Genomic DNA, 26940 nt, shown 5'->3' on the forward strand with positions numbered 1-26940 from the left:
CCCTCTGCCCCAATAAAACCTCAAGAGTTCTACACCACTAGACTCTAGATCTGTAAGCCTCATCCAGGGTCCTGTCATCCGTCAGAACCTCATCTCCTATTACATGGTACCAGGCCCCCAGCCCCACGACTCCCTAGACATTCCTACCTCTGTGCCTTTGCCCGTGCTGACCCTGCCTGCTGAGGCGTGGCTCATACAGCAGCTCTTCTACAAAGCCTTCCGAGAACCCCCAGGTCAGAAGCATTTTGTTGGTACACGGACGGTAACATTTGCCATTAGTTTACTTGTGTTAAGGGTTAACTAGGTTAACTAGCCACAACGCTCGATAAAAAACAAAAACAAAAGAGTTGCATGTCCTCATGACTTGATAATTTATGAAGTGGCTCCCATTTTTCCAAACTTAGCACTAAAACTCACCATTCCTACAGATGAGTCAGGGAAGGGGAGAGTTCATTTATTGGCTTAGGTTTGGGAAAATGCACAAAAGGGGTATGTCCCCTGCCTGTCCCCATGCCCTAGATGAACAACTCCTGAAGAATGAAGGTCTAAGTGGGGACCTCATATGAGGTCCAGCCAGAAAAGCCCCAAGTCTCTACCCTTTCCTGGAGGGGAGGAGGAGGGCGAGTGGGCTTGCGAGGTCCCTGGAGACTGTCCCATAGCACAGTGCTAGTGGGTATTGGCAGGGCCAGAGGGGATGGTTCCCCCACCCCCTGTGGGGGAGGCTGGGACTCAAGGACTCCCACACACTGTCTCAACTGACACTTGTAGCCAAGTCAGTGTCTGGGTGCCATGGAAACCTCTCTTGAGAGCAGAGACCGAAGCAACAGTGCAGGCCACCCACACTAAGCCCATTGTCCCCTGAGCCAGCCCCTTGAGAGGCCCCTTATCAGCCCTTCCTAGGCCTGCAGCTCCCTGGCTCCCCACCCACCAGCTGCACCAGCTTTCCACTCTTGCTGGCCCAGCCTGGGGAACCATTGGGGGTGGGGATCTCACCTGCTTCAGGACCCACCACCCTCCCCGTCCGCCCCACTCCCGGGGAAAGCAAAGGCAGCCCAGTAGCGAGGCCAGAGAGCTCAGTTTTCAGCCACCTTGAGCCCTGGGAACAGAGGACACCAGGCAGAGAGAAGCCCCGGAGGCAGTCAGCTCACAGGACCACGGCCGCTTCTCTTTAGAAGTTAAAATCTGTTGTCTGGTTGGCACGGCCTTATGCCCATGCCATCTGCCATGTCTCCTGGCCCAGAGGAGAAGGCCAGGTTCTGGGAAATGGCTCTGGAACTGGCCTTAGGGCCCTAGAATAAACCCATCTGGGCCACCCAGTCCCTGGTTTTGCTGCAGGCCCCACCCATTCTTTTCTCCTCTTCCAAGTCCTGGAAGCTTCCCCGGAAGCCAACCCGCTCTCCAGTGTCCCCCCTCCCGCAACCTCCCTCTCATGTCTCCTGGAGCCAAGGCCTCGCTGCACAAATCCTGTTGCCAAGTAACATCAGAACACGAAAGGGACCGAAGGGGTAGAGGAATCTGAGCCTGGTGCCCCTCCCCATCCCCATCTCCATTTACAATTTCACAGAGCAGGAGCTGAGGCCGAGGCAGGGAAGGGCTGCCGGAGGTCACAGGCTCAGCCCAGAGCTGGGAGCCTGCCTCTTCACATGGGCTGCTTCACCCTGCTTTGAGCCCAGACTTGATAATCACAGGCCAGGAGTCCCACAGATCCCAGGAGCAGCGACTCACAGGGATTGGAAACCCCCAGCCCAACCCAAAGCAAAGGAGAGGTGCCAACTACTGGAAGGAAGGGCTTGTGATCACAGCGCTGCCTCCCGCAAGCAGTCACCTGCGTGCCCCCAGAGCACTCCCTGTAGAGACACCAGTGTGGCTAACAAGCGCACCTGCCTTGAAGCAAAGCACCCGGAGCCCCTCAGGCTCCCTCAGGGAGGGACTGGTCTGGACAGGCGCCTGAGAGGAGCCTGGGCTTTGGACCCAGAGCTGTGGGGGAGGGCTCCAATCCCAGCTGGGGGATTTGGGACGAGTTATATAACCTCCTTTAGCCTCGGCTTCACCATCTGTAAAAAGCGCAATAGAAATTTCTACACACCTTACTGGGATGTTGTAAGGACTCGACAAGACAATAACTAGAAAGTATTTAGCAGAACGCTTAGAGAGCACTCAATAAACAGATCATGTTGATAGATGATAGATCATGTTGCTATTTTTATGACAACCTTTTATCCCCAGAATTCTGGATACCACATGAGGTGCAGGGGGTAAAGGAGTTATAGGGGGAGAAAGGGAGAGAGCTCCTCTCTGCAGCAGGACGCACCCCTCCTCCCCCCCAACCCCCACTACTGAGGGAGTCCCAGAGGCAGGAAAAGGGCAGAACTGCAGGCAGCATGTGCCCCCAGCAAGGGCCCCCGCCCCTAACATTCCTGTTGGGACTTAACAGGGGGTGGCCAGTTAGTTCCTGGAATGTCCAAGAAAAACAAACTGGTTATTCTGAGTGAAATTGCAGCCTGGCTAAGGCAGGCTCGGTCTGCTTTAAATTAAACACAGCATTTCTGAGATTCTTTTCATCTCCTGGCCACTGTCGGTTAGTGGAGACATTACCTCACCTCACCTTCCTGCTCTGAGGTGGGGAAGCTAACAGGGTGTGCGCCTGGGGATGGGATGAGATGGGCTCTCCGGGGAGCCCGAGAGCCCCACCCTGGGCTCCTAGGGGTGGCCAGAGGTGAGCAGGCCCTCCTCCTCTGACAACTCAGTCTACCTCTGGGGCTAGGGTACTGGGTATTTGGGGATACAGGGTGGAGGGTTGTTCCCATGTGCAGTCAACTCTGTCCTTGGTATTTAGCTAAGGAATTCCAGCTTTTGCAAATACATTGCTCTTCTAGGAGTTCTTGGAAAAAACACAAAACAAAACAAAACAAAACTTGGCTGTAGTTTTACAAATCCAGAGTTGGTCCCTTCCTTGACCTTGTCAAACATTTCTGTGCTGGGTGGCCATGCCTGCCAGCTCCTCAGCAGGACCCCAAAAGCCTTAGCTAGCAAGCTGAGACAGCAAGTCGTTTCCCCACAGGGGTGACCTGGTCAAGGGTGGGGTTCTCTTCTGGTTTTGGAAATTGCTTTCAGTCAGCTTTGTCAGCTTGTGGAGTCCTAGAAAATTCTGAAGTGTTGGAGTCAGGCCAAGCCAAGAGTGAGTGAGTCCCAGCTTCCTCAGTGAAGATTATCTAATCTCACCGGGACCTTCAATATCCTCATCTTTAAAATGGGGGTGAAGGTGCCCACCTTTCAGGGTTGTTATGGGGATTAAATGAAATTCAGTGTGCTCAAGGTTCTTTTGTTTCAAATGAAGTATACCCAAAGTTCTTTGGTTGTCAAACTGAAAATTTCCTCATGCTGTCTTATGTAGAAGGGTAATGTTTTGTGTGGAATCAAGGGACTTTCACAAAAACAGGTCACCAGGCCTTTCCAGAGAACTGGAACCAGGAACCTGAAGGGGGATTTGCAGTTTCTCTCCCGCTCTGTCTCCACTGGCCCTGGGCTTCCTGCTTCTTTCCGGACCTGGAGGCCAGCCTCCTGTCCCTGTGGACCAGCTTTCTCTTTCCCGTTTACTCAAAGCCCTGCCTTAGCTTGACATCATTTCCTCATGCTAGGTCCACAGTTGGCGCCATTTTCTAGCGCGTGGCTTTACCCTGTGTATGAAATACTCGCGTGCTGGATGTTCTGTTTGTCTCTCCAGTTCTGCTCCTCTTTCTCCTCCACCATGCCCTGTCCCTGGGGCCAAGCTGTATAAACTGTGCCAATGGAGCTTCCTCGCCTTCTCAGTTCTGGTCGACCTGAGGCCACAGTGGACGCCAGCAGGAAACAGGAGGGCAGGAGGAAAGAGCGGCAGGGTGTTTATTATTCTAGTTCCTTGCCTGTGGGGGATGGGTGGGCCGTGGTGTGGCTGGTTGTTTCCTGCAGGAAGGCCACAGCAACCCCCTCCTTCATCTACAGCCCTCGTTGGGTTCTTGTAATCACTTCCCCTCTTGTGTTTTCAAGCTTCCTGAGCTGATGGCACTGCACAGTTAGGTCCTGAAGGTGCTGCACCATTCCCTTGCCTGATGCCTTCCATCCTGCCCACATCTTTATTAATAGTCCATTCATTATATTCTCTCCAGTAACAGAGCAGTAAGGGAACACTGAAATGCCATCTCTCTCCTGCTGGGACTCATGATACAGTAAGATCAAGGGGGAAAAGAAGGCTTTGTCTCCTTGTCCCCACCCCCCACTCTGGCTCCTGCAGAAAACGGTTGAAGAACTAGAAGCTCTTTGAGATAAGCATTATAAATTTGAGGCCCAGAACTGAGAAGACAGCCAGAATTCTGCTAGAAGTAAAAAGGAATGCATGTGCAATGAGAAGAGATACTTCTCTTGCAAGAGACTCTCCATTTTCCTGGGAGGATGGGACCCACATAAAAGTGTTAGTTAGAAATTTGCTGCCAAATCAGTTAGGGCCTCTCTCTTTCCTAGGACACAAACGCCTAAAAGTAAGCTTCACACAGGTTGTGGACACAGCATATTTTTATATTGTCAACTTCTCTGTATTTTTCACTCCCAAATTTGTTGGATTGGTCACGAGAATCTGTCTTTTCCTTTCCTTTTCCAGTTTGCTTTATGCACATCCCACTTTGGGCTTTGACCATGAGGTCTTAGCCTAGGACAGACTTCCCAGTCTCTGGTCTCTCTAGCCTAGTCTGTTCTGCAGCTCACTATCAAATTTCCGGGAAGTTTTCCCTGAAAGAGAGTATTTTACGCAAAGACCTGAGAAATGAGCAGAAATCACCCAGGTGAAGAGCTGGGGAAAAGGAAATTACACTGGCCAAGCCTAGAGGTAAGAAAGAGGTTGGAACTACAGGCACAATGAAGTTAGTATGGCCAAAGGAGGGCACGGTGAGGACTATGATATGAATCAGGTCAGAGTGGGAGAGACGTGGAGGTCAGATCGTGCAGAGAGCCCACTGTGGACGGCACATAATGGACAGCAGTGGAGATACAAAGACTCAATTTTACCGTGCAATAAATATTCAACAACTTTGCTGGGGAGGAAGGAGCCTCATAGAGAGTGAACCACCTAGGATTCTCCTCATGGAACTAGGGCTAGTCAAAGGGTGGGAGTAGAGACTGGCTACTTCCCAGGGTACTTCAGAGAGCACTGGGCTCAGAGCATAGACAAAGCCAGGGACACCCTCACCTCTCTGTGACTCCACTCCCGGGGCTCAATGGACTTTTTGGCTGGACTAGTGGGGCCTCCAGGAAGACAGAGAGGAAATGGAAAGGCCAGTGCCCTTCAGATGGTTCTCCTGGGAAGGCTTGCCAGAGTCCTGGGAAATGATCACAGGCATTATCCAAACTTGGGAAACTCTGTGGAGGCCAGGCCAGGTTGAGTGCTGAGCCCTGGGCCCCTTGGGTCCTTTCTCTCTCAGCAGTTACTATGTGAGACAGTGTCCACGGCCGAGGAGACAGAACCCCAACTGAACCAGCAGCAGGAAGTCCTTGCTCTGTTCTCCAGGTTGCAAGCCCCAGAGGGCAGGCTTTTGGTGCCATCTCTGCTGTCCTGTGTAACCCAAATGACCCCTCCCAGGCTGGTCTCCTTCCCTCTGCCCCCTGCTCCCTCCCTCCACTGCAGGCGAACAGGGGGATACCCAGCCACACGGCCCTAGGCCTGCTCACCTGCCCTCCCTGTCCAGCAGATTGGACACGGCCTCTGCTCCTCCCAACACACAGCTGGTCCCAAGCGTCCTGCCACTGATATGGGCCACGAGCTCCTTAAAGCAGGATCACATCTCACACAGGTAGGCACTGCACTGGCTGAGAATGAGTGCCCGGTGGGGGAGGCTACAGCAGGCCCAGAGCAGGAGGCGGGCCGGGGCAGGATGTCCATCTACAGTGCTCTACAAGAGGTTCGGCCACAGGGCACATGGCCGGGTTGGCAGAGACAGACCCAATGGCTGGTCGAGGCAGTGTGGCTGAGCGCGAGAGCAGGGGAAGAAGCGGGCCCAGGCATATACATTTAGACACACACTCGTCTTCATGAGCTGCATTCCAACAGGAGCACTTGAGACGTGAGTACATTTCCCCTTTAATCACGACACCTCTCTCCCCATCACACATGCCCGCGCCTGCTTGTGTCCCATCACGGCACCAGTTAACATGTGTCCCATAGGAAGGCAGGCGAGGAGGCCCTCCCTTGCTACCAGGCTGAGTGACCACAGAACCAATTTGCTTCTCAAAGTGACAGCGGCCAGAGGGTGGGGGTGCAGCACTGGGGTGAATGGGGATGCAGGGGCAGAAGGAAGTGAGAAGGGCAAAGGTCTCAGTGGCTCTGGGAGACAGTGTCAGCAAAAGTCACCTGTGATCCTGACAGACATCCATCGAGGCATCCATGCAGTCGCTAAGACAATTGCAGCATCTCCAGCCCAGGGTGAGGGGAGAGAAGGGCGAACACCTTAAAGATTTCCAACCACCTGCCCATTCGGCTTTCCCTCACAGCCTCTGTGAAGCTTCAGTGAAACCGTCCATTTGCAATGTGCTTTGAGACCATTACTCACTTGTTGATTCATTCATTGAAAATGTGTCAGGGGCCTGGTATGTGTCAGAGATTGTGCTGGGGCCAAGAGAGGGGCTAGCAAAGATGAGCACATAAAACAAGGGAAGAAAACATATAGTATGTAAGCCACCCCAATATCTCCTGCCAAGTCCAAGGCAGACATCATGAATCAAGCATAGTGTTTTTTTTAATCATGGAGTCCAGGAAGGACCTCAGACTTCTTATCAACACCTTTCTCCAGGCAGCCACTCCTAGTTGGATCCTATGGACCAAATGTTTGTGTTCCCCCCCTACCCACAAAATTCATATATTAAAGCCCTAACCTCCAAATGTGGTTGTATTTGAAGATGGGCCTCTAACAAAGGAACTGGTGGAACCCTGATCAAATGGGATTAGGTCCTTCTGAGTATGGACCTCAGAGAGCTGGCCCTCTCGTTCCTCAGGCACACACATCATGTAAGCCCATGGCAAGGTGGCAGCCACCTACAAGCCAAGATAAGAAGTCTCAGAATGAAACGTCCCTTGCCAGCACCTTGATCTTGGACTTCTGGCCTTCAGACTGTGAGAAATAAATTGGTATTTAAACCATCCAGTCTGTGGGATTCTGTTAGAGTAGCCGAAGCAGACTAAGACTTTGAATTAACATGAAGGATGAAGTTTGTCAGCCCTGGGGCAAAGGCACGGAGGTGTTAACAGGCACAGCTTGCATCAGAAACAGGGAGCAGCATGATATGTCCAGGGCCCTGGTATTTAGAGAGGGGAGTGGACAGAGATGGGATTAGAGAGTAAGGCAGACACTGGATCACGTATGGATGTGTAGGCCATGTCAGGGCCTTGTGAGTTACTCTAACAGCACTGGGGAATGCCCTTCAGATCTGTGTTTAGAAAGATCGATCTGACAGCTACAGTCAGGCTTGTGTGGGGCAGGCACGGTGGCGAGGTAGGAGATCAGTGGGTGTCTTCTCCATACATCAATCCTGGGGTGGATGTGCGCCCTGTGAGGGGAATGGCCTGGCTGCAGATAAGAGGAAGAGGTGAGGTGATTTCCTGATTTCTGGCCTGGACAGTGGGATGGATGGTCCTCACTTTGACAGGAACGTGATCTCCTGTAGGGAGAGCAATTTCTCAGCCTGTACAGACGTTAGGTTCCAAGCCGAGCAGAAGTCCTGAAGCTCAAGTCAGGCCCATTCTATTGGTCAGAGTGAGGCACCAGCCAGCCCAGATTCCATGTGGCTGGGGACTACATGAATATAGGGAAGCATGAGTCACTGGGACCACTTTGTCATGCAAGTAACAGGCAAGAAGCAAGGGGGAAAAGCAAGGCCCAAAGCCAGATAGATGCACTTGCCACTTGAGCCTTTCACCTCTGATGAGTTTCTCTGCAGCCTGGGGAATTCCTCTGAGCCAGAGATAGAACTGGGTCATGTGACTCCCCTTAGCTCCAAGGAATTCTGGGAACCTGAATATTTTAATGAGCACATTGCAATCTCCTACAAAACCTGATAAGGAAGAAGGGAGAATGGCACTTGAGGGCAGTAACAAGCAGAATGTTCTGTAGAAGCCTTGGAGGGGTAGGGAGGAAATAATGGCTGCTGAGCCCCTTTATGGCAGAGAAACCACACTCAGCACCTTTGACATGTTACCTCAGAAGAATATGGAGAATCTGGTTTTGTAGGTCAGGGGCGAGGCCTGAACACGCATCTCTAACAAGTGTTCTGGGGATGCTGAGACTGCGGAAGGAAAACCACAGTTTGAGCAGCCCAGAACCGAGGTACACCGAGGAAACAAGCAACCCCCAAATCTCAGAGGGTTAAATGGCAAAGGCTTGTTCCGTACTCATGCCGCATGTTCACTGTGTTTCCGGGGCTTTGCTGCGCTGGTGACCGGTTTGGAGGGAAAGAAGTCGTGGCAAAGCACCACCTGGCTCTTATAGGCATTCCAGTTGAATGGCCACGACCAACATCAGGCGGGGAGAAGCTGTACTGGGAGAATGATACTGAAGATTACCACAGCCTTCACCAAAGCAGTGGGATTTGACCTGATGGGGCTTTGAGGGATGAACAAGGGCTTATCCTACAGAGCAGGTGGGGAGAACATTCCACACTGAGGGAACACCATAAATAACTACCATTGACTGAACACCTGTTATGTGCCAGCTTTCAGATTGTTTCCTAATTGGCCCTCACAAGAACCTGAGATATTTTTAGTCATTTTTATAAAAGAGGAGACTGAGGTCAGACATCAGCTAAGTTGCTTGCTGACGGTCACAGGGCCAGAAAACAGGAGTCCAGGAAATCAAACCCAATGTCTGGGACTTTCCCTCCCATGCCACAGTGGACAAGTGGAGGCATGTGGCTGCGTAGGGTGTTTGCAGAATGGTTTGTATGCTGCTGTTTCCCTGGAAATGGTCCCAGCATCTAGAGGGTGTTTTCATTTTTAATTAAATAATTTTTTTAATGTTTATTTTTGAGAGAAAAACAGAGTGTGAACAGGGGAGGGGCAGAGAAAGAGGGGGACAAACAACCCAAAGCAGGCTCCAGGCTCTGAGCTGTCAGCACAAAGCCCACTGCAGGGCTTGAACTCACAAACCTCCAAGACCATGACCCGAGCTGAAGTCAGACGCTTAACCAACTGAACCACCCAGGCACCCCTAGAGGATTTTTTTAAAAACTGTTTCTTTTATTTTAGAGAGAGAGAGAGAGAAGCCGGGGGAGGGGGGTGTGAAGTGAGAGAGAGAATCCCAAGCAGGCTCCATACCCAGTGTAGAGCTAGATGTGGGGCTTGATCCCACGACCCTGGTATCATGAACCTGAGCTGAAATCAAGTGTCAGACACTCAACCAGCTGAACCACCCAGGCACCCCAAGGATTTTGTTTTTGTTTTTCGAGGAGGAGGGATCACAGATTGTAATTTTTATTATGGTAAAATATACATAAAACTTACCATGTTAACCATTTGTAAGTCTACAGTTCAGTGGCATTAAGTACATTCCCATTGTCGTGCAATGACCGCCACTGTCCATCTGCAGAACTTTTTAATCTTGCAAAGTTGAAATTGTGCCCATTGAGCACTAACGTCCATCCTAGCCCCTGGCAACCAACCACCATTCTACTTTGTCTCTATGAATTTGAGGACTCTAAGAACTTGTTCTTGTGTGTACAGCTTATCTCACTTAGCATAGTGCTACACTGTTCACCTTGTGACAGTACTATTGAAACCTTGTTCCTTTATATGGCTGAATAATATTCCATTTTATGTAGGTACCCCATTTTTATCCGTTCACCTGCTGATGGATGTTTGGGTTGTTTCCACCTTTTTTTTTGGGTATCGTAACAAATGCTGCTATACATATGGGTGTGCAAATATCTCTGAGTCCCTGCTTTTGAATTCTTTTGTGTATGTACCCAGAAGTGGGGCAGTTGGATCCAGAGGAATTTTTAACATAAAGGACTCTATATGGGTCAGAGGTGCTGGCAGGCTTTGTTGGGGTCCAGAGAAAATGCAACAAACCAGCACCGTAGAGGATGCCAAGCCTCACCAGGCAACCTCAGCCCACTCACTGCACCCCCACGGGTGGGAGAGCCCCCTACTACCACACCACCCAGGCACAGGAAGGCTGCCTTGTTATTTAACTGTCTTGCAGGCATAGAAGTGGTCTTGCCCCCACGTTGGGAGTCGGGATGCTCTGGAGGGAGAACAGCCACTAACCCCTGAGACTCCCTTTCCCTCATCTATCAAACCAAGGCAGTGGTATTCTCTTGCCTACCTTGCAGATTGTCGGGAGGTTCCAACGAACACAAGAACGTGAGAGACAGGGAGGGGCCACAGCCTGCTCTAGACCCACCACCCCTGCCCGGGCTGCCCTCCAGGCTCCACTAGTGCTGGGTCAAACAGGGGCGCTGCAGGAGTGGTGTCTGGGAAGGCAGAGGGGCCTCTGGGGCCGTTTCAATAAGGTCAGGAGAGCCCTACGGCTGAGATAGCTAAAAAGAGGACAGCAGAGGCAATACGCTCCCTGGCGACAGTTCCAGGGCAGTGGTTCTCAAACTGGGGCAGGTCGGAGAAGCCCCAGAGGGCTCATTAACACACGGGGCGGGGGGGGGGGGCACCCCAAGATTCTGATTCAGGAAGTCTAGGGTGGGGTCCAAGAATCTGCATCTCTACAAGTTCTCGGGGATGCTGATACTGTTGGTCTGGGACTGCTCTAGAAAATGGAAGAGAAAAAGCTGCTCATTTGGAGGACCATGGACACATAAGTCCCTCCACCCTTCCCAGCCTTTTCCCTCCCTTTCTCGTTTCCTTCCTTCCTGGTCCAACATTTAATATTAGAGTGCAGAGCCTGGGCTGGGCTGACCAGATGGCTGTTGGCTGCTGAGGGCCCCAGGCTGTGGTGTGACCGGATATGGAGGAGTCAGAGTGAGTCAGATCGCCAGCAGAGGGAAAATACCGTGTTCCAGGCGAGGGGCCAGGGCGACCTTCCAGGCTCTGTAAGAGCTCAGGGCATTGTGCAAAGCCCAGACAGCCTTCCCCTGGGGTCGGGTGGTCCCCAGGCAGCAGGACACTGGGACAGGCAGCTGCTATAGTGCTGTGCCAGGCCCACGAGCCCGACCCCAAGGTGCTTACCCAGGCTAGGCCTTCAGAGGCAGGACTGGAAAGCAGGCTGGGAAGCCCAGTGAGTAGGGGCAGAAGTCCTGTGGGCATTGGGAGCAGCCAGCCCTCAGCCCTTAGATGGCCAAGCCGTTAAATTTGCCCCTTTGAATGCTCCAAAGTCCATGTGTCCCACCCGTGATCCCTGGTGAACCCTGCAGTCCACCTTCCCATGGGCTCATCCACCAGACTTGTGTGGACCTTTCCCTCCCCTCCCTAATCTGGGTCTCATTTCTCAGGGGCCCCATTTCTATTTTCAGGGAGGTCACTAACCTACCTGATCAATGGAATCTAAGACTTGCCACCCCGTGCCATCAGAACCTGATGAAAATGCCAGGAGGTGCACTGTGCAAAGGCACAGCTCCAAGAAGGACATCAGTCCCGGGAGCTTCATCAGGACTGGATGTGGCTCTGGGGCATCGCTTTCACGTTCTCTAGGTCTACTTCTTCAACCATGAAATGGGGCCAAGGGGACACCCACCGCAGGAAATTAGAGGAGATAACATCACAGAAGTCCTTTGTAACTGGTGCCGGCGAGGTTCCGAGAGTCCTTCTGGTAATGCATACTAGGTCGGGCCCTCACAATGTTTTCTCAAACTCTTCAAAATTTACTTCTACTTTTATTTAGGCCATAGACTGGGGTTCTTAGTTCTTGAAGGTGAGGGAGATGTCCACACCTGTAACAGGGCTGGAGATGCTGTGCAGAAGCCCAGGGCTCTCTGTGCGCTGCTCCCGACTTCTGGTAACTTTGTTACTGCTGTCCCTTCAGTACCGTGGAGACACGGTCATGGGTGTAAGTCTTCTTGTTAGTCCCCCTTTCAATCTATGTACCTCAGAAGATGCCCCAGCTGCCCGAACTAAAATCTAGGGGTGAGCATGGCCCAGTGTGGCCTGTAGCCAACCTGCTTAACCACAGTGTGGGTTCTGCACTAAACTCTGGGCCTACAGTATCCTGTTGATTTCATTTTGGGGAGAAAGTATTTAATGCAGATGAAAAGACTATCTATATCTAGGCTTGGGGAGGAAAAGGAAGGGCATGGTCAGGATATTTATGTTGGCACATGTCTTCCAGGCCTTCATGCCTAGACTTGCTCAAGTGGAGTCACCTGAGCAGCCAGCGTGAGCTGAGGAGCTCAGCCCTGTTCCGTCATAGGGTTCTGGCCTTTCACCAGGCCTGGGAACAAACTAGAGCTGTATGGCGTCCTGAACTGAATGGAGCTCCCTGATTACCATCATGGAGTGAGGAGGGTGCGCTGCTTAGAGCTTGGGGTACAGTCCTCACTGAAGGCCTTGACTTCTACGTGGCAACTTCTCACAGAGTTTCTTCTAGGAAATACTTGCTGGGCAAGTGTCCCCTCCTCCTGCCCCTGTAGGTGCGCTGCGGGCAGGAACTTCTAAGTTGAATAAGCAGCCTCTCTAATATGCTGGGCTGGGAGGGAGCCGTGGGCCTCTTGCTTTCTGCCTAGAAACATCATGCCTTTTCTGTGCTGAACCACAGGTAGAGCAGAGTGAGGCACCTTTGGCCTCCATTCTATCGTTGCAAACATCTACCATGGCTCCATGACAGCTTTATCTCTCTCTCTCTCTCTCTCTCTCACACACACACACACACACACACACACACACACACACACACACTCCTACTTTTTGAGGGCAGGGATCAGATCTTAAGATCTAAGTAGTGAAACCTGGTATCAGTGATTCACTCCTTGAGAAGTCATGACACAGAAAGTGAATGACTGTGACTTGCACAATATAGGGCTTATTCTAAGTCAGTTGTTCTCAACCTGCTGCACAGAGGACTCTCCTGGAGATCTTTCAATGTGCAGGCCACCCTCTGGGACTCATTAAACCAGAATCTCTTGCAGGGTGCCCTGGAATCAGTTTTTACAAAGCTTCCCAGGTGTTCTACTCCTGATACTACACTATCTGTTGGCTAACTTGAATTTAAGTAAAATATTGGAAGAAGAAAGAAGAAGAAAGAAGAAAGAAGAAGAAGAAGAAGAAGAAGAAGAAGAAGAAGAAGAAGAAGAAGAAAGCTTCCCACATGGTCTGAATGTGCAGAATTGAGAACCTCTGCTCTAAATGGACCCTGGCAAAAAGGCGTACTTGATGGTGTAGAAATTTAAAATTTTTGACTATAGCTATTCTGGTGGTTGTGACCGAAGAACCCTGTGTAAACAGAGCAGGGGAGAGAAAACTGCCCCAGGGCTGGGAGACCTTGTGGAAAGCCCATCAATTCCATCACCTGAACTGTGTGACCTCAAGCACAAGCGGTGACTGCCTTACCCATCCTGTCCCACTCAGAAGTCTGGAGGACAACTTGTTACCTAACTGGGCCGAAGGGCCAGTCTTTTCTATTTCAGGAGTATTTTCTAGACTCGTACAGCCCCCATTTAATCGTAAACTAAAATTTTAAGACTGGCAAGCAACGGAGAAACACTTAAGTGTTAACCTAAGTCTGTGTAGATGCAGACCACCTAAGGGCCCCAACATCAGATCCATTGATTTAGAGAGTGTGCGCACACATACACATGCACAGGCAGGGGAGGGGCAGAGGAAGAGGGAGAGAGAGAATCCCAAGCATGCTGCATGCTGAGTGCAGAGCCCTATGCAGGGCTGGATGCCATGACTGTGAGATCATGACCTGAGCCAAAATCAAGAGTTGGACACCTAACATACTGAGCCACCCAGGCGTCCTGCACATCTGATTAAATCAGTTCACAACAACTACCATATATAACAAAAGAGGAAAGAACAAACATCAACAGGGCTGTGGAGAAGTCTGAACCCTTGTGAGCTGTTGGTGGGAATGTAGAATGGTAGAGATGCTGTGGAAAATAGGACGGCAGCTTCTTAAAACCTTAAAAACAGAACTGCCATCTGATCCAACAATTCCACTTCTGGGTCTAAACCCTCAAACTAGAAGCAGGAACTCTAGGAGACATGTACATCTATGTTCATAGCAGCATTATTTACAAGAGCCAAAAGGTAGAAGCAATCTAAGTGTCTGCTGACGGATGAACGGATAAACAAAATATACATACAGTGGAGTATTGTCATTCAGCCTTGAAAAGGAAGGAAATTCTGACACCTGCTACAACACTGATGACATTACGGTAAGTCAAATAAGCCAGCCACAAAAGGGCAAATACTGTATCATGCACTTATATGAGGTAGTAGTCAAACACGACAGCAAACAGAATGGTGGCTGTGAGGGGCAAGTGGTCACCAAAGGAATAGGGAGTTCATGTTTAATGGTGACAGAGTTTCAGTTTTGCAAGAGTGAAGCCCTGTGTGGATGGAGGATGGTCCTGTTAACAATGTTAACTCCTTAATGCCATTGAATTACATGCTTAAAAATGGTTAAGAGGGTGAATTTTATGTTATTTTTCCCAGATTAAAACAAAACAACCCAGAGCCTTGTCTGGGAGGGGCACACATGAAGGAGACAACCTTTCTCGGAGTGGTTTATCAGAGTTATGGGCTGGAAGAGCCCTGACAAGGACCAGTGAGGCCTGGAAGAAGCCTACCTATGTTTTGTACATGTATTTTGGGATGAGGACCATGGAGAGAAAGGACAGTTAAGATCCAGGCTGGGAATGGGATTAGGTGCTTCACCCACACGTTTTCTTCCTGACTCAGACACATAATTCTCTCTCTCTCTCTGCCCCTTGCTCATTTGCGCCCTCTCTCCTCCAGCCCAAGAGAATATGCCATCTTAAACAGCAAAGGAGCCCCCCTCAAGGAGGCTTCTGACAGAACCAGTGAGTGTGTGATGCCATAAGGGGAGCCAGAGGATTCCTGGCCCACCATGATGTGCAAACTCTGGAATGTCTGCTTACAAAGCAGGTGTATCCTGGAAAAGAAACACATGGAAAACACAGGTATCCAGGAATTGTATGGATGGATGGGGCAGGAAGGGCAGGGGGCCATCACCTCACCTCCCAACACAAGCCAAGAGGCTAACTTCAGTGTGCATGGTCTATGCCCTGTCTATATTCTGGGCTTGCTCCTTCACTTTTGTATCTTCAGCGCCTGGGTGGGGCTGAGCCACGGAACCTACCGGCTTAAGCTGAGCCGTGGGGCCATGCAACATGTGCTCATTTGTCCAACGGGTTATCTTGAGCCCTAAGGACCCTCTCCCACAATTCTAGTACGAGTGGAAATCACCAAGTAGTGAATTGACCCACAACGCCAAGAACACATGCCGTAACCTGTCGCACAGGATTCCACTGTGGCCGTTTTTCCTGTGTCCCTCAGAAGCTGTGCTTATTCCTCTGTACCCAAGCCCTAGTAAACTGCTTCTGCCACTTTCCCTAGTGTGGGCGCAGGAGGCAAAGGGTGGGCCTGTCACGTGTCTGGAGGAGCGGCATGGTCATGCTCCCCGAGCAAGGCATCCTTTCCCACCTGCCACACAAAGGTCCTTCTCACTGGCTTCCACTCTTCTGATTGCAGGGCCAGAAGCTGGCTCCGGAAAGGGGGACAGAGCAGGGGCTGGCTGGGGTCAGAGTGGGAGGCTACAGGGGCTGAGCTCTCCCCCACATCCTCTGACAAGAACAGAAGGGACCAAGATGTTACTGTGCTGAGAAATCCCAGTCCTGGGCTCTCAAATCACAAATGTAGAAACCACAAACCAAGGGAAAAAAAAAAAAAAAAAAAACAAGTCTTTTTAATTTTTTCCCCTCCCAATAGCTAGTTCCAGTGATGTTTATTACTCAGCCTGAGTTGGAATAACATTAGACAAAAATAGAAATAGCCTCTGGATTTACAAAGCCTTTGTACAAGTCCTCTGACTTTTCTGTTCATGCCAGGGCCCCTTGCTGTGGTGCCAGAGGTCAGGGGAGGCTGGACGGCCCAGATGAAGCAGAGCCCGCAGAAAGGGATGCAGGCCTTAACGATGGGCCGAGAGCAGAGCCAGGAAAGATAAGCCAGGCAACTTGTCCAAACAGCTTGGCTGGTGACTTGGGGCTCTACGTGTGGGGCTGAGCTGTTGGGGCCCTGCCCCGGGTACAGAAGTTGGGTGGGCAGAGGTGTGGGCTTGGCCCAGGCAAAAGGTCTTGGGTGGACACTCTATGGGAACCGTGCCCCTAGGAACCGGTGCAGCTGGGAGGGGCAGGCCATAGGGTGGCAGGCTCCCAGTTCCTGGTCCTCCAGAGCCCTCAGGGTCCTGCCTGCAGTTAGGTGAGCTCCCGGCAACAGGACTTCACCTCCCTGCTCTGGAGGTGCCACGCAGGGGAAGGCCTGGCCACCTCGGAAGGATTGAGGGGACTCGGTGAACCTTATTCATGGTGTGAGATGGGGAAGGGCAAGGACAAGGAAGGCTGCCACTTTCCAGGTGAAGCTGGTCGAGCGGAGGCCAGCTGCTTTTTGTACCCCCTACATCTCTGCTGTGCCCTACATGGTCACTTTGAACCACCCTGGACTCTGTTCTCCCAGGCCTCTCAAGTGAAGGGCAGGCCAGGCCCTCACCTGGGTCCTCCTGGCCATCCTGTAGGCTGGGCAGATGGTGCTGCGGTGGCTACTATCTCAGGGGCTGCTTGAGCTCGAATAGGCCTGTCCCGCCTCTGACAACTTTCCCAACCACGATGCAGGCTGAAGGGGACCTCAGCTCATCATGCGATCCTGGGAGACACAAGAGATCTTGTTAGGTGGTTGAGAGGGAAGCTGGGGGTGATGTAAGGGGTCTCGGGGTGGGGGGCGATCAACATGGAGGCTGGGCAGATGAGCCACCTCAGAGGCCAGCAGGAAGCTGAGTTCTGGAAGCTGATGAGGTTACGTGAGGGAGCACTGCTTACAGAAAGAGAGGCAGAACCTTCTCCCTTTCCTTCAAAAGGCAGAGGCAGCTTCCCCATCTGCTGCCCACCCTCCCCAGTTGCTTCCTCAGTGAGATTCCAACATCTCACTTGTGTGGGAGGCATGTGGAAAGGTGCCCGGGGAGCAAGCCTATTTGCCCAGAGCAGATTTAGGAGAGGGAAGACCAAGGGCACCTGCCCATGCACTGACCCATCATGGTGGCCTGCTTCAGAAACTGGAAGCTGGTTTCAAATGTCATTTGCTGCAGAGGGGAGGAGTTTGACCGGATCCCAAAGCGATTCAATGGCTTGTACACGCCCTCGAAGCACATATAGTCGGCAACCAGGGAGAGATGGCGGGGATCAACCTCAATGCCTGTCACATTGGCAGTAACATCAGGAAAGATTACACAATGACAAGGGGACAGTTGCAGCAGCATCACCTGACACGAGCCAGCACATAGGCTCAGATGTAGACCCCAGGGCTCCATTTCAAGCTTGGTCATCTACTCACTCAGCCCCCTTCCCATCCCAGACCACAATCAGTCCAGCCCACTCTCCACGTCTGTCCAGTAGCCTAGGAAACAGACTCCAGACTTGCAGGACATGAGAACCTCACAGCACTATTTCACTTGGGACCTAAAACCCTGAAGGCAGGCAGGCTGGGGTCCATTCATCAGACAGGAGTTTCCTCAGAGGCCAGAGGAGAAACAGGTAGAGAGGCCCCAATGACAGTACTGAAACCTGTCCTCCCTGGTCACTCTCGGGGTCTCCCACAGGCCACATGCTCACTGCACCCATGTGTTGGTCTCCTACAGAGCAGGCCCGACATGCTGGGATCTTCTGAGTGTTGTCCGTGGCTCCTCTTACCATACACAGCAAACACGTCCTTGATTTCCTTCTCAATCACCCGCAGCGCGGCCTCGATGCCATACGTGTTGGCCATGGCATGGATGTCGTTGGAATAGAGGCGGCTTAAGTCCAGAACCTAGAAAGGGGGTAGAGACTGAGTGCGGGGGCCTGGCTTTCTGCTCCCTTCTGCAGGCAAGACCCACACTGGCCGAGCTCCTCCTTGTCTGGCAGTCAAGCAGAGCCGATGACGAAGTGATTGAAAGGTGGCCCAGGAGTAGTAAAAGGACAGAGTGTAAGCAGAGATGCAGGTTGGCCAGAAGAAGCTATTTTCTTATTTGTTTATTTAACAGATAGACTTATCTCCTAGGATGGAGGCTTCCCTTGGTAGGTGAGGGACGTTCTCCAGCAGTGACACTTAAACTTGTCTCCAGGGCACATGGGGCAGTGACAGGGCAGCTCCACGGGGGCCCAGCTCGTCAGGGGCCCAAGGTGGCTCTGCACTATGGCAGCTCGTCCCCACAGGAGATGGTGGAGACTTTGGCCTTGTTTAAACAACCCTCCCAGGCATGACAGAGTCTGCCCTGTTGGTGGCTGGCTCTCAGGAGGTACGAGCCCACCCTGCCCTGTCCTTGGGAGGCACCCAGTGAAAGGCTCCAGGCGGGCCTGGAGGCGGGCCTCTGCAAGGCAGCTGCTGTGGGAGAAGTGTTCCAGGTAGGGAGAGATTTGTGAGCTGGGTGCACACTGGGGAGGGTGGTAGGCTATAGGGGTCCCGACACCTCAGTATTCTTTGGGGAAACACTTGTGCCCAGGGGTTGAGAGCACCTCAGAAGGTTCTCAGAGACACAATGAAGCAGAAGAATGAAGAAACAGCCCAGAAGGATGACAGATGTGCTGGTGGAGCAGGTGGGGCACAGCACACAGGCGTTTGCCAGCAACCAGGCACCGGCAGGCTGGTCTGAGCCACCTCTGCTCCCAGGGCCACCTTCCCCAGATAAAATGAGCAGCTCTCAGGCCAGCGACTCCACAAACTACATCTTACAAATCTACTTTGGAGACACATTAATTTCAAGGAGAAAAAAATTCTAGCCAAACTACTCCAAGAAAGTGTGGGTGAGATAAAGTTACCGGAAGTCTTAACTAGGCTAATATGCACAGTGCATCCCAAGAAGAGGCCCCGGGTAACATGGTTGGAGCCTTGCCTCCCCGTGGCCAGCCCCTGAGTCAGTGTGAGGACCTCGTCCCGGCCAGCAGACAACCTGGAGAGGGCGCACACCTCGGCATACTTGAACAGCTCTGGCAAGTTGATTCCTTCTGTGTTTAAGACAAGCTCCTTCTCGTTCTTCTTATTGGTGGTTTCATTCAGGAGGCACCTCGTGATGCCCTTTGTCGCGTAGACGACGGCGCCCTGGGCCAAGGACACTACCAGGGAGCTCATGTCAAAGTTGATCTTCATCAGAGGGAGCTTCACTGTCACCTGCAAGAGGAAGGAGGGTTGCATCAGGGAAGGGGCTGCCTCCGGCCCCGAGAAGGAGGCAGAGGGCCCCCAACTGGCTCCCTGGGTGAGGCCTTCAAAGCCTGTGTAGTAAACACCTTGGCTGGGGACAGGCGGTCCTGCTGGGGCAGATTGGGTGGGTCTGCACAGGCGAACACTGGGTTCCTTAACCGACCACACAGAGCAGCCATCTCCAGTCACCCAGGTGAAGGTGACAGCAGTAGAGCGACACCTTCACAGATGCTGGTAAAAATCGTGTCTGCTCAACAGTGCCCTTGATAGACTTTCAATCACCACAAAGTGTCACACTCATCGTTTCGTGTGTAACCTGCTCAATGAGTCTTATCTACATTGCCGTTTGGGAGCCACTGGACTGGGTCAAAGTGAAGGTCAAAAACGTCAGCCCATGTGTAGGAGGGAAGGCATCCTGACCACCCAGCCTTGGAAGGAACGGTGCACCCTGCCGTTGCAGACCACAGGCCATGGGGGTGGGGAAGCGGCGCGCTCCTGCTTGCCTCTGCAACTCTGACATCCGTCCACTCGGTAGGACTGAAGACGGAATGGGGGGATGCTTAGAAGTGCCTCCACTCCAGGGCCTGGCCCATCAGACCCGCAAACACACATTGTTCTTGATGAGTCCGAAAGTACTGGCCCGCTAGGGGTTTGAGTCAAATGTGTGGGGCAGTGATTTGAGGCAGTGGGGCCACGGTGGTCACCAGATTCTTTAAGGGATCTGAGATCATAAGGAGATTGCAACCGACTGCCACAGGCCCCGCACGCCACCCGGCCCGCGTGGGGAGGAGCTGGGCAGCGGGCACTGACCTGGCACCACAAGCTCTCCTCGGTGTCGTACTGGTAGTCCTCTATGAACGGGTGGGACTCGCGCACGGCCTGCGCACGGCGCTCCACGGCCTCGGCTCCCTGGGGCTCCCTGACGCGGGTGGATTTCCGGGGCTGTGTGAGGGGGGCGGCAGGGGCCGAGTCCTCCTCGGGGCCTGAGCCCACCTCTTCATCCTGCTCCTGGGCCTTCTGGGCACCTTCCCCGGGGCCATGCCCTTCCTCCTGCACGTCCTCGTCGTCGTTCTCCTCCCCAACCTCGTCCTCCTCGCTCTCATAATCGACCTGGCAGGGGATAGAGTGCAGTCTGTGTCACCTGGCCCCTCCCTCCCATCTGTCTGGACTGTGCCTGCAGAACAAGCACCCCTGTAGAGGCCCACCAGGCCTGCCCCGGGCTGCCTCCTCCTCTCTCCCGTTGGCCCTTCCCCTGGGAATGGTGGCCTCTCAGTCCCAACTCCCAACACTCTTCCACTCTCCTTGGGCTCTCTCTTGCCCGTCAATTTCCTCAGCCCCTCTAATCTGCCCTTTGTCCCAGCAGCAGTCATGGCAAGACTGGTTTTGGTATATTTTCACTGTAAAAAACAAGAGGCAGCCTGACTTCAGCTCCTTGCAAAAGCCTCTGGGTCCCTGAATCTGATTCCATCCAGAGCTGAAGGACAGTCCTGGGATGGCCCCTGCCCAATCCTGCCCTGTGAACTTCATCTTCTTCATCGACAAGTGTGCTGGGCAGGCCAGACTTGTCCCAGGGTTCCTAATGGGTTCCAGCAGGATAGCAAAGGTGTGGCCATATGTGGTGAGCAATAATTCTGCAGGTGTGACACAGGACGGATGTGACCATAGCCCCTTCACCTTGGCCAGTCCCCTCACCTCCTCCTCTTGTTTCTTCTTGCGCTTGGCATCAGAGGCATCAGCGTCTCCCTCCTCGGCTTCAGCATCCACAATGTGCCCCTCCTCTTCCTCATCACCCTCCTGCTCTCCCTGTGGTTTGGGGACAAGGAGGAAAAAAGACTGGCTCCAAAACCGAGTGCTTGGTGAATCCATCTATCTACCCACCCATCCTCCTTTTCAGCTCACTCACCCACCCAGCCACCCACCTGCCTATCTATGCATACATTCATTATACCTTCACCTGGCACCCTCCCAACCACCCATCTACCTACCTACCCTTCCACCTGGCCACCCTGTCCGTTCAGTCCCTGCTCTGGGACAGCCCTGCACTCCCTGTCTCCTTCTCTTCAAGCTTCATTGTCACATGTACCACCTGCAAAACCTTGCATTTAAAAAAATTTCAGAAAAGGGGGGCGCCTGGGTGGCTCAGTCAGTTGAGCTTCCGACTTCAGCTCAGGTCATGATCTCACGGTTTGTGAGTTCAGGCCCCACGTTGGGCTCTGTGCTCACAGCTCAGAGCTTGGAGCCTGCTTCAGATTCTGTGTCTCCTTCTCTGCCCTTTCCCTGTATGCTCGCTCGCTCTCTCTCTCTCTCTCTCTCTCAAAAATAAATAAAAACATTAAAAAAAATTAAAAAAAAAAAAAAGAAAGAAAGAAAAAATTTCAGAAAAGGGACCAGGCTTTCCAAGTCATTAAGAGAAAATGGTATAAATACTGTTCCAAATATTTTTGTTCTAGATGGAGATGAAGAGAAAGGATTATCTTGGTGGGCTATTAAGCATTTTAAAAACCAAACATTTATATCTTTCTCTACTGACCTTGGCTCCTAGTTTCTTATAGTCTTCTTCTGGGTGACTTAAGGATAAACGGAGTAACCTTTCAAAGACCACCTATACCCATCTGTGCTTGAGTTAGCCAACTGGTAGACTTCCTGGGCCAGAGACCTAACATTCTCTCTGGTCTACCTTAAGGCCGTACTAAGTCTTCACTGCGACCCTCTGCCACCAGCGCCCCCACAGGTTGGCTGCATTGGCACAGCTATTGCTATATAGCCCTACAAGCTGCTGTTGGCTCAGATGACAGTAGGGGACCTGTCCCCACACTACCCCTGGGTCTCCTTGCAGATGAGGTTGTCACCATTCCTGGACTATTTTGCCCCTAGTAGCTTTTCCCTGACTCCTTCCTTTTTTTTTTACGGCAGCCCAACTTTCCTGCTTCAAAACGCCTCTTCTAATTCCTGCCAGTGCTCTGTGGGCGCTCGGTTCATCATCTGGCCCAGGGAAGTCAAAGGCAGAGCAACATGAAACCAGAAAAAGAATTCCAAAGCCCAGCAGGTACAATACTTTCAGCCTGTCCTCAGGATAAAAGTCACTCACAGAGTGGTCCTTGAGAGGAGACAGATAGATGACCATGTGCCTTCACCCAGTGCCAGCCAGACCTGCTGTCTGGCAGCACCCCCGTGACCCTATTGGCAAAGCAGGTAAATGGAGAGGTACAGGGAGATATGGGCCAAATCCAGGAAGGGGCTTGAGGAGTGCTGAAAACAACCCCAGAGCTTTTTCAGGGGACAAGACTAAGCCAACAGCCACCCTATGGGCTTCTCAGCCTGGGACCCTCCCTGTGCTGGTCCTAGAGGGGCCCCTGGGGGACTCACTCACCCGGTTCCTCTCTGAGTCCCCAGTGTTGTCTAGATCCCGCTGGGTAGCTCTCCGAGTGTTCACGCTTCTGAAAGCTGAGGCTTTATTGTTCTTCTTTCTGATGGATTCCATCAGAATTTTAAAGAATCTAAAACGAGAAGAAAGCCACACAGCCCCATTCAATACGAGCATCTCTACTCTTCCCTCCTTGCGGGTGTAGGATGTTCTGCCCAAGGATCTCACAGCCATCTAAGGGGGCATCGGGGATTTACACATGAGACAGAGATACAGCGTCTCCTATCCCCCTCTTGCGGTTTCTAAAGGGCACAGACAGAGCACTGCTCCACAGCCCACCAGGCCTGGTCTGCACACATGTCCTGCCACTCCTCAGGTGCGTGACTTTAAGCATGACAGTCTCTGGAGCCTTAACTCCCTTATCTGTAAAATGTGGGTATGAATATGCATCGTGCAGTCTTGTTTTAAGGATTAGAAACAACCCCCTGTCCAATAACTGTCACGAGGCCTGGCAGAGTGGGTGTTCTGTAAGTCAAAGTTGCTAGCGCTGCTGTGGCCAGAGTCTGAAAAGGACAGCAGACTCTCCGGCAGGAGGGGAGTCCAGCCAGGACTAGGACCATCCCCTGCCTGCCCCTGCAGCATCTCCAGAAAGTGGTGCAGCACAGGCCTGACAGCTCCTGTCTCCTTGGGATATGAGCCCCAACAATTTGATGGAAGAGCTAAGATGTGCAAGAGTTCATCAGAGTTTTAAAGGCACTGATAACTTACTTTGTGGCAATAAATCATGTCGACAAGTTGGAACCAGACCAATTTAAAAGAACCAACTTGAAGCAGAGCCTGGGGGCCTTTCTTGGCCCTTTGCCTCTTCCTCCTGAGTTTTCTATTTTTAAGCTCCCTTAAGGCCTTGCCCGGCCTCCCTGCACCCCTCCCTCCCCCAACCCTGCTCTTCTTTTTTCACATTATCTCCTTCTTGCCTTTCTTCCTCTTCAGGCCAGAACAGCATGCCAAAATGGACTGCTTTTAATTATATTAAGGATCAGGTCCCTCAGCCAGCCAGCCAGCATCCTGTACTGTCTCAGCACCTATAACGTGCATATCATGTGCCCTGGGAGCAAAGCAAGGGTGAAAATACAGGAGTGTGGTCTTAACAAGCAGGCAAATATTTACTATTCTTTTTTTTTTAACTTTTTTTTTTAATCTTTATTTTTGAGAGAGAGAGAGAGAGAGAGAGAGAGAGAGAGAGCGAGCAGGGGAGGAACAGAGAGAGGGAGACACAACCCGAAGCAGGCTCCAGGTTCCGAGCTGTCAGCACACAGCCTGATGTGGGGCTCGAACTCACAAACCGTGAGATCATGACCTGAGCTGAAGTTGGACGCTTAACTGACTGAGTCACCCAGGTGCCCCTTTACTATTTTTCTTATTAAGAGCAAAAGACTATTGTTCTCCCTCCTCATTTTTTTTTTTTTTTTAACTTTTTAAAGTTTATGGTTTTGCTGAGGTTTCTGCCCTTGGCAGAAAAAAGGCTCCTCACCCACCAATCCAGGGAAGAACCTGGTTGCCAGGTGCTGGGGATGGGGACCAGGGCCTGATGAGGGAAGGCCAGGCTTGACTTGAGAAGATACAACCTAACTGAGAAGAGGGGGCAAAAGAGAAGTTTCTGGAATGCCAGGCTCTGGTTCAAATCTGGATCCAGCCAGAGACCCAGGAGGAAGGCCTTGATCTCGTCTGCATGGTGGGACATGTCCGCTGCGACCTGAGCCCACTGCAGAGAGGAGAGGAAACGAGATGGGATGGGGGTGTGGAAAGCACTATGACCACTGCTTGTCGCCTCCCGCTGCTTCGGGGCTGCTGCTCTGACTCCTCAGACTCTCTAGACCAGTGGCTTTGCAGCCATGTCGCCCCTCCGAGGCTCCTCCCTCCAGTCCTCCATAATTGGCCCCAACCCCAACTACCCATCTGCTCCCCCCACCCCCCCCAACCCCGGTGCATCCTCTGGGCTCGCTCTGCCAGCAATTTCTCCAACCCCTTTGCTACCTGCTGGAGTTGTATCCACCCCTCAAGGCTGGGTCTAAGTGCAGATGAAAGTCCCCACGGAGACCTTCCTTAATCCCCCCTTGCTGGGCATCCTTTCTGCCTAAACTGCCTCTTCCAGTGAACAAGACTGCGGGAGAACAGGTGAGAAATTGAGAAAGCTGAATGCACCCTGACAAGTGGTAGACATGTTACCAGTACGCCAGAGTTCTCCTGTGGGTGCAAACAAGTTTGCCCCTCTGTGATTTTGCCACGAGCTAGGGAACTGAAGGCGCACAATGACTGTCCTGTGAAGGTTTTGCTATTTGTCAGAATGTGGCAACCAAAAGGGAACAGGATGGGTAGGCTGCAGAGACACCGCCCATCCCACATAAATAATTGCAAACAGAGAATATGACCCTTGGCTGTTTCCAGGAGTGCCTGGCAACTGCTCCGCCACCTGCTGCTTGCAAAGTCTGACTCCCAGAAGCTGTAATTGCACACTCTAGCTTGGTCGTTTCATGGTTGGGGACAGGAGGCCAGAACTTCCACCCGACTCCAGGCTTGGGGCTCTTGTGACTTCACCGCCCCCGGCCGACCGCCCAGATAGCTTATACAAACATCCAAAGTGACAGGTGTCAGTAAAAATATTTACAGAACCTTCAATGCATACACACTGCCATCTAGACAAACGCCTCTGTGTCTCTTTCTCTTCTCCAATCTATTATCAAATAGTCTCATGAGCCAATAGTTGGGAGAAGAGATGGGATGGGAGGGAGGGTAGGGGAGAAGAGAGAGAAACAGAGGTGGAGGAGGTGGGGGAGGAAAGGGAGAAAGGAAGGAGAAAGGTTTCCTGCAGGGGCGGGGGTGTCACTCTTTGAGAGCACACACTCACATTGCCTCATGGTCTGTAAGAGGTCTCATTGTGCTTGCTACGCTGCCCAAGCCTGTCAAGCACTGTCCAAAGCACACCCCAGTTCACACATTGCTCCTTCTCTTATTTTTGGCCCGATGTGCTCGAGTCAGAGTAGCTCCACCAAGAGCTACTGCACATGGCTTTGTTTATCACAGCTTTTCAAGTGCACAAGCAAAATACAAACTAGGAGCTGAAAAAGTACTTGGCTGCTGGTAAGAAGCCAGGGCTGGCCCTCATCAAGAAAAAAATTGTTTAAAGGCGATGAATTTTTCAATTCTCCAAGATAACAGAAGTAGAAAGAACTCTAAGCACAGCCTGGTACATGCCTCATGCTGACCTACCTGCTCAGCAGGCAAAGCTCTAGGTGAATAGAAACAGGGCACACTATCCAGCTTCGCCTGCTCTTGACAAGTCTCAAGAGGCCATGTGATCCTAATTCCCATTTCTCAGAAAAGGGCTGCCTGGCCAGCACAAACATGTGGTGCACTTGGGAGTTCTGTTCCTCCCTGTTAATTAATGAGCCAGCAGGCTGGAGACACGTCTCTTGTGACATGGCCCAGCGTCTTGAGAGCACTGGGTCTGCCTGGTAAAAGGAACCTTCTCCACCCATGTGGATGGTGATGCACGTATTCCCCAAGGCCCAGACAGCAACAACTTCACTTGGGCTCATGTAAATTGTGACAACTTCACCCGGGCTCATGTAAACTGCAACAATTTCATCTGGGCTCATGTAAATTGGGTCAGGATTTGCCCAGTCGTGGCCCCTTTCCAAGGGGATGACTTCACATCCAAGCCCATCTATCACGATACCCACTGTCCTGAACACCACATGTTTAGAGGGCTGGCCTGAGGCCAGCTCACATCTTCAGGTCAGAGAGAAGAGGGCCAGTGGCAGAACAGCGGCTCTCTCCTGGCCACACTACACCCAGTGTGGGTGTTGCTCAGTAAAGGTTGGTGGGATGACTGAAAGCAGTGAACTCTGCTTCCACTCTGCCCCGTTGATTCTCCATTTTGGGGAGGCTCCAGGAAGATCTGAGAACTGGTCTAGATTAGAGGCAGTGGTTGGTGGTCTGTGACCAAATCCTGCTGACAGATGGGATCTATTTGGGCGTCACCAAGCTTTTGAAAATGTATGAATTAGTTGCTGATATTTAAAAACTAAGAGGCTTATTTATAAAAGCATCAACAAGCAACTAAACAGCCAAAGACAGAAAAACAGCAGGGAAAGAGGCTTTTTGTTTTTTTTAATTAGGAGATCGGGCCACTGTGGCCCACATGCCT

The 26940-nt window shown here is 51.9% G+C and overlaps 1 protein-coding gene across 1 annotated transcript in view; it reads right to left on the bottom strand.

The window, feature by feature from the left end:
- Window positions 1-15864: 15864 nt before the first annotated feature.
- Window positions 15865-26940, bottom strand: part of POLR1A (RNA polymerase I subunit A) — a 75410-nt gene continuing 64334 nt past the window's right edge. The window contains exons 28-34 of the mRNA XM_045446739.1: window positions 22740-22866; window positions 21062-21172; window positions 20180-20479; window positions 19139-19339; window positions 17884-18001; window positions 17225-17389; window positions 15865-16843 (exon numbers count right to left, since the gene is read on the bottom strand). Coding sequence (XP_045302695.1) covers window positions 16743-16843; window positions 17225-17389; window positions 17884-18001; window positions 19139-19339; window positions 20180-20479; window positions 21062-21172; window positions 22740-22866 — 1123 coding nt within the window. The 3' untranslated portion in view covers window positions 15865-16742. The remainder of the gene's footprint in view (window positions 16844-17224; window positions 17390-17883; window positions 18002-19138; window positions 19340-20179; window positions 20480-21061; window positions 21173-22739; window positions 22867-26940) is intronic.

This window comes from Leopardus geoffroyi, chromosome A3, assembly GCF_018350155.1.
Source record: "Leopardus geoffroyi isolate Oge1 chromosome A3, O.geoffroyi_Oge1_pat1.0, whole genome shotgun sequence".
NCBI lineage: Eukaryota > Metazoa > Chordata > Mammalia > Carnivora > Felidae > Leopardus > Leopardus geoffroyi.